Below are 7,384 nucleotides of genomic sequence, written 5' to 3'. Positions count from 1 at the left end.
AACCTCCCGGGACACGCAAGGTCCTCCTCGGCCCTCTACTTCTCCTTTCCCGGAGACCCTGGCCAGTCCTGGGTTCCCACACGACCACAGGTTCGGTACCGCTGACCACTCCCCCAGCCGCTTCTCCCCAACCCGGACCACTAACTCTCCCTTTCCCTCAGATCGGAGACCGCCTTGAGTCAGGAATTGGCGGTCCAGGAGTCTACGGCCTAGGCCCTTGTCTGAAGAAGACTCAGGAATGTTGAAGAGTAACTGCCCGCCCTCCCGGAGGGGCCCTTAGACACTCACCGTCCATCCTTAAAGGCGGCGGTTACGGCGGTTACGGCGGTTACGGGTGCTCGAACCGGAAGCTGCCCCTACACTGTTTGCAGTTCCCCTGGTTACTGCAGGGCTCCCGACCAATGGCGGTGGAGCGCCGCTTGCTGAGCCCGCCTCCAAAGCGAGTGACGTCACGGAGGCGCGCTAGAACGCCTCCTCAGATCCCGGGGTGCGACCCGCCTCCGGCGGCCACAGATCCTTGTGCGCAGGCGCGCTGGGAAAGGCCGCCTGGCGCCGCGGTGCGCAGGCGCCGCGGGGGCTGCTAAGTGAAGCGGCAATGGACGCCTTGGAGTCGTTGTTGGACGAGGTGGCCCTGGAGGGGCTCGATGGCCTATGTCTGCCCGCGCTGTGGAGCCGCCTGGAAACGCGCGTGCCGCCTTTCCCTTTGCCGTTGGAGCCCTACACGCAGGAGTTTCTGTGGCGGGCCCTTGCCACGCACCCAGGAATCAGCTTCTATGAGGAGCCTCGGGAGCGACCAGACCTCCAGCTCCAGGATCGGTGAGCGGCCTGGGCCTGCGGGCGGGCGCAGGGCCCGGGTCCTGATGGGGTTGGGGAGGGGGCAGGGAATGGAGCGAACCGGGGCGGGAGAAACCCAGACCCGGAGTGTGGTGGGCAGCACCTGATGTGGGGACCAGGTGGGGCCCAGGAGCTGGGGATCATCTGATGGTAACCCTGTTATATCCGGGCGGGCTGCATTCAGAGAGTATTTCCATGAAATTGGACGTAGGACGGGAGCAGGAAGGCAGTTCCTGTGGAACGCTCAGGGTTGGACCAGGGCAAGTGCGCACAGCAGCCAGTTTAGGAATCGCGCTGATAACCCGAGCACGGACCAGGTACGACTCTGCAGTTCCGTTTTAGGAGCTTGGGGAGGTCGGTCCACACCGTGACCCCCTGGAAGTAGGTGCTGTCGTCTGTCCCACTTTACAGGGGTGTAAACTGAGGCGTGCACAGGGGACAAGCAAGGAGCATTGATTTGAACTCTGTATGTCTCCGGAGTCTTTTTTCTTTCTTTTCATTGATTTGAAAGACAAGAGACAGAAACAGTGGGCTGCCATCTGCTTGCTCACTCCCCAAATGCCCGCAACAGCTGGGCCTGCTGGGCTAGCCAAAGCCTAGAGCCTGGAACTCCATCTGGATCTCCCACGTGGGTGGCAGGGCCTCAAGTACTTGAGCCATCGGCTGCCTCCCAGGGTGTGCATTGGCAGGAAGCTGGACTGGAAGCTGAGGCAAGCAGGAGCCCTGGGGACTTCCATGTGGAATGCAGGCCTGGTGGTGTCTTTATCCCTGAACCAAGTGCCGGCCCCCAGAGTCTGTGCTCTTCTGCCATATTGTGAGGGTGGGGGCAGTCCCCAGAGGTGATACCCAAGACAAGGCTTGGAAGTTGGATTTAGGCAGCTGGTTGGCAAAGAGAATGGTGGACAGAGAGCGGGAATGTGAAAGGCCGAAGGAAGAGAACTAAGTTTGGCTGGAGTGTAGGGTAGAAGGACAGAACAAGGAATAAGGGTTGGCACACAGATGCATGTTAGGAGTTGGTACTGTTCTAAGATTCTTTGTTTTTTTAAGATTTATTTATTCATTTGAAAGAGTTACACAGAGAGAGAGAGAGGTCTTCCATCCGCTGGTTCACTCCCCAATTGGCGGCAATGGCCAGAGCTGTGCCAATCCGAACCAGGAACATTTTTTTTCCAGGTCTCCCACATCGGTGCAGGGGCCCAAGGACTTGGGCCATCTCCTACTGCTTTCCCAGAGAGCAGAGAGCTGGATTGGAAGTGGAGCAGCCAGGACTCAAACTGGTGCCCATATGGGATGCTGATGCTGCAGGCAAGAGGCTTAACTCCCTGCACCATGGCATCGGCCCTTAGAAGCTTAATTTGTTTTAAAGATTTATTTATTTATTTGAAAGTCAGAGTTAGAGAGAGGAGGAGAGGCAGAGAGAGAAAGGGAGGTCTTTCATCTGGTTCGCTCCCCAATTGGCCGCAACAGCACTTCATGCAGTGGCTTTACCTGCTATGCCACACTGCTAGCCCCGATTCTTTTTTTTTTTTTAAGATATATTTATTGGAATTTTGCCTCTCTTGGGGCTCCCCTCCAGGCCACTCTGGCTGGAGGTTTCTGTCTTAAATAAATTTTGCTTTTCTTTAAAAAAATTTTTATTTATTTGAAAGGCAGAGTTATAGAGAGATAAGGAGAGACAGAGAGAGGTCTTCCATCCACTGGTTCACTCCCCACAAATGGCCACAATAACCAAGACTGAGCCAGGCCAAAGCCAGGAGCCAGGAGCTTCTTCCAGGTCTTCCATGTAGGTGCAGGGCCCCAAGGGCTTGGACCCTCCTCTGTTGCTTTCCCAGGTGCATTAGCAGGGAGCTGGATGGAAAGTGGGGCAGACAAGACTCCAGTTGGTACCCATATGGGATGCTGGTTTGCAGACCCAGGCTTAACCCACTGTGCCACAGGGCTCACCCCCTAAGATTCTTTTATTTATTTATTTTTTTAAGATGTATTTATTTATTTGAAAGGCAGAATTACATAGAGAGACAGAGAGGTGTTCCATTTGCTGGTTCACACTCCAAGTGGCTACAACGGCCAGGACTGGGCCAGGCCAAAGCCAGGAGCTTCATCTGGTGGGTGCGGGGGGCCTAAGCACTTGGTCATCTTCCATTGTTTTCCCAGGTGCATTAGTGGGGAGCTGGATTGGAAGTAGAGCTGGCATCTACCAGTGTCACAGACAGCACCTTAACCCACTGCACCACAATACCAGTCCCTGTTCTAAGTTTCTTACATATAGTAAGTTGTTTCATTTTTACAACAACCTTAAGAGGTGGGTAATGTTACCCCTGTTTTCCTGAAAAGAACATCAAGGCACAAAATGACTTGTTCAAGGTCATCAACTAGCAAGAGCAGAACCCACAGGGCCAGCGCTGTGGTGTAGTAGGTTAAGTATCCACCTGCAGTGCCTGTATCCCACATGGCATCGGTTCAAGTCCTGGCTGCTCCACTTCCGATCCAACTCTCTGCTATGGCCTAGGAAAGCAGCAGAAGATGGCCCAAGTGTTTGAGCCCCTGCACCCACATGGAAGACCCAGAAGAACTGGTGCCTGGCTACGCATTGGCCCAGCTCTGGCTGTTGTGGCCATTTCAGGAGTGAACCAGAGGATGGAAGACCTCTCTCTCTATCTCTCCCTCTCTCTGGCTGTAATTCTGCCTCTTAAATAAATAAATAAATAAGGAAGAACAGAACCCAGAATTTGAATGCAGAAATTCTAGGTCCAGAATCCACTCTGCCTTGCACTGGAGAAGCTAATCAACCATCCTTTATTCCCATTTCTAGAGTTTCTCCCTTATCAAAAGGACAGTGGGAAGCCACCCAAGGGAGGGTCAGACACGGACAAAGAGTGAAGCTGAGAGCCTCTTTGCAGTCTGGTCATAGCAGCGAGGCAGGGGCCAGCTTGCCATCGTAGGTGTGGAACAGAGGCTAAGGAAAAAGGATCGAGACAGCCACAACGGCGGAGTCCAGAGGATTGGTGGCTGATCGGCTGTGAGGAGAGACAGGATTCTAGGAGGATGTTGGGCCCCTGAGTGAACCCGATACCCTCCCCTGAGGCAGGGAACACAGCTGAGCAGCCTTGAGGTGTGCATCTGGTGGGGGCACACGGCTGGGGGTTGGGATGAGGCTCCTTCAGGTTGTCCAAGTGCAAGCTCTGTTTAGTGAACATCTGGCCTCACGGGAGCTAAAGCAGGTCAGAGGGAGGGACCGAGCCAGACGTCGGTGAGTCATCCCCTGTCCTTGGTGATGAAAGCCGTTGGCTGAGATGATCCCTAGGAGAGAGCGGGGCCAGTGCTCCTGGGCTTGCGTTAGGTCTGTGTCCCAGTGAACCCAGGCTAGGTTAGAAGTGCATCCAGGCCACTTACCCGGCCTGGCACCGTGGCTTAGCCAAGCCACCCTGACCGTGCTCAGGACACTTCACCTTACAACTGGGCAGAATCATGAGCACAAGCCCGGTGTGCAGTAAGGCGTTTATGGAATGCTGTACTGCAGTGACAAGCAGGGTGGTTGTGTGCGGGTTGACTTTTGCACGAGGTCAAAAGTGAAAGCAGCACGTGGTGGGGACTGTGTTCTGGTCGGCGGCCTTCAGCGGAGCTCTGAGGTGCGTGGACATTGCAGACAGAGTGGAGGATGAGGAGCTTCAACAGAAGACAGAAAGGCATCACTGCAGAGGGGCCGGGCAGTCTGGCCAGAGTGGTTACCTGGGAGCTGGGGAGAAGTCGGGATTTGAGAACGCAGAGGGGGGCCGGCGCTGTGGTGTAGCAGGGCATCATGCATGGACACCGGTTCGTGTCCACCTGCTGGTGCGGCTGTGAGGTTCTGCAGGGGGTGGCCCAAGTGCTTAGACCCCTGCTCCCACGTGGGAGACCTAGAGGAAGCTCCTGGCTCCTGGTCTTGGCCTAGCCCAGTCCCGGCTGTTGGCAGCTGTTTGGGGAATGGACCAGCGGATGGAAGACCTCTCTCTCTGTCTCCCTCTCTCTAACTCTACCTTTCAAATAAATAAAAGTAAACAACAACAACAACAAAAATAGAAGAGCACAAAGGTCCCAGAGGGGGCAAGAAAAGGCTTGAAAAGTGGATGTGGACCAAGCCTCAGCTAGACTGGTGCAGGGTGTGAATGAGATTTCAAAGGAAAGCTCACTCTACGGGGCTGACTGGCTAGGAGAGAAAGCACGTGTCAGAGATGCTGAGGCCAAGGGACAGTGTCGCACCAGGGAGGTACTTGATTGGAGGGGGGAGGGGCACTCACAACCTTGGATTTGATAGACAACTGGAGACATTGCACAGACAGGACTGAGGGTTCAGAGGTGAGAATGGTTCACATGAGCGTGATGGTTAACACCATGGAAGTAGATAAGGGTACCCAAGAGATGGACAGATGATGTCTTAGGGGAGGAATGCCCTGAATCGCTCAGTCCCAATGTGGTGGCCTGGAGTCCCACAACCACGTTTGGAGGGAAACCAAAGGGGGCCGTGACTGGGGCCAGTAAGGCAGTTTGGGTCCCAGCACCCAACTTCTTTTTTTTTTTTTTTTTTTTTTTGACAGGCAGAGTGGACAGTAGAGGGAGCCAGAGAGAAAGGTCTTCCTTTGCCGTTGGTTCACCCTCCAATGGCCGCCGCGGTAGGCGCGCTGCGGCCGGCGCACCGCGCTGATCCGATGGCAGGAGCCAGGTGCTTCTCCTGGTCTCCCATGGGGTGCAGGGCCCAAGAACTTGGGCCATCCTCCACTGCACTCCCTGGCCACAGCAGAGAGCTGGCCTGGAAGAGGGACAACCGGGACAGGATCGGTGCCCCGACCGGGACTAGAACCCGGTGTGCCGGCGCCGCAAGGCGGAGGATTAGCCTGTTAAGCCACGGCGCCGGCCCCAGCACCCAACTTCTGGGGCCAGCTTGGGAGACCCTGGGAAGGTCCGCATTCTCTCTTCTCTGTTGTTAAAAGGCAGGACCCTGCTTGTCAAGGCTGTTTGCATCTTGCAGTAGGGACACTGCAGTCTCAGCTCTTTCTCTCTGATCTCGGCTAGAGCCTGTCAGAGGCACTCACTGCGCAGGCGTCATTGCCGAAGCTCAGCTGGGTTTGCCGCCTGTGCTTTTCCCCCTAGGTACGAGGAGATTGACTTGGAAACTGGCATTTTGGAGTCCAGGAGGGACCCGGTCCCTCTGGAGGATGTCTACCCCATTCACATGATCTTAGAGAACAAGGATGGCATCCAGGGCTCGTGTCGGTACTTTAAGGAGAGGAAGAACATCACCAGCGACATCAGGACCAAGTCTCTGCAGCCGCGTTGTACGATGGTGGAAGCCTTTGACAGGTAACTGGTTCACCCCCGTCAGGAACCCCTCACGTCAGGGGTGTGGTCAGAGCACTCGGCTCGGGTCTTTGGCCCCAGCGTCTCTTGGAGGTTGCCAACCCTGCTCTAAGCCAGCTCTCAGCCCGCTTCACCCCACTGCAGCTGGGCTGATTGAGGTCAGGGCTCCTATCTGTCCCTCTGTTTGTGTGCATGGTTGCGGCAGGCAGCTGACATTTGGAAGTTGCCTTTTTGTTCTCTTGTCCTAGCTGGGCCCTGGGCCGCAGAGCCATCCCTGTGCAAGTCCTCAGGAGGTCAGCCTCTTGAAGGTAGAGACCGGCTGTGTTTATCGTAGCGTTCTGGCACTTGGCGCAATGCTTGGGCAGTATCTGATGTCACAGTCAGCAAACCAGAACCAGCAGGAGTCACTGAGCCAGATAATTGCCAATGATGTCCAGAGTCATTGGAATTACAATGGTGTGGGCTAGGAAAGCCATCTGGGGAAGAAAACAAAGAGCAGCAAAGCCACTCCACTGCGTTCAAACTTTCTCCCAAGTGACCTCTTAGAATTTAACTTAGTGAGGGTTTTGAGAAAAAGGATCCTGAGTTTGTCACCCTGAGCGTCATGTGGACTCTGTTTACTATGTGTTAGCATCCACTTGGAAGACAGGCCATACGGTCCTCGCTGACTTACACAGACAACTCATTATAGGCCCAAACAGTGTATTGACACAGCTTCTTCCTTTTTCTTTTTGTCTGCGTGGTGGTGGAATCAGGGGGAAGGAAAGCCATCAGGCTAGACAGGTCTGGGCGGTGTGGCCAGGCTAGGGCCGGGAAGAAGGGAGAGGCGAGGGCTTGGCAGCCCATGAGCTGTGGCATGTGGACCCTTGGTGACTCCTTCACCCAGGAAAGGGAGGCCTCTGGTCCAGTAACATGATACCACGTGGTGAGCAAGGGGCGTGCTCTCCACAGCACCTCCTGTACAACTCCCTGATGCAGGGCCAGGGCTGGGCTCCTAGAGTGTGCATGGGGAGGGTCGCTCTGCCCCAGGCATGAGCCTAACTCAGGCCAGCCTCTGCTGGAGGTAGAGCTTCAGCTATCAGTGGGAGCGGTGGACAGCTTGGACTGTGGGCCCCTGCATGGGAATGAGGCGTCTTGCAGCACCTTGCTTGCAAACTTTTTACTTCTTTCTGGACATTATCTTTGACCCATCAGATCTGTTGTCCAGCAGAGAGAA

The 7,384-nt window shown here is 55.2% G+C and overlaps 1 protein-coding gene across 7 annotated transcripts in view; it reads left to right on the top strand.

Annotated features, from left to right (window-relative positions):
• The first annotated feature begins 538 nt into the window (after window positions 1–538).
• The window catches only part of LOC133754355 (general transcription factor 3C polypeptide 1-like), a 91,943-nt gene continuing 85,097 nt past the window's right edge, over window positions 539–7,384 (top strand). For 6 of the 7 annotated variants that reach the window (XM_062184841.1, XM_062184845.1, XM_062184844.1 and 3 more), the window contains exons 1-2: window positions 540–816; window positions 5,962–6,171. In XM_062184841.1, the coding sequence (XP_062040825.1) occupies window positions 596–816; window positions 5,962–6,171 (431 nt within the window). In that variant the 5' untranslated portion in view covers window positions 540–595. Of the gene's footprint in view, window positions 817–5,961; window positions 6,172–7,384 lie in introns of all 7 variants that reach the window. The other variant, XM_062184840.1, reaches the window with a different exon arrangement.

The sequence above is a fragment of the Lepus europaeus genome (assembly GCF_033115175.1).
Source record: "Lepus europaeus isolate LE1 chromosome 21 unlocalized genomic scaffold, mLepTim1.pri SUPER_21_unloc_9, whole genome shotgun sequence".
Lineage (NCBI taxonomy): Eukaryota > Metazoa > Chordata > Mammalia > Lagomorpha > Leporidae > Lepus > Lepus europaeus.
Note: the sequence above shows the minus strand (reverse complement) of the source record. Positions and strands in the feature narration are given on the sequence as shown.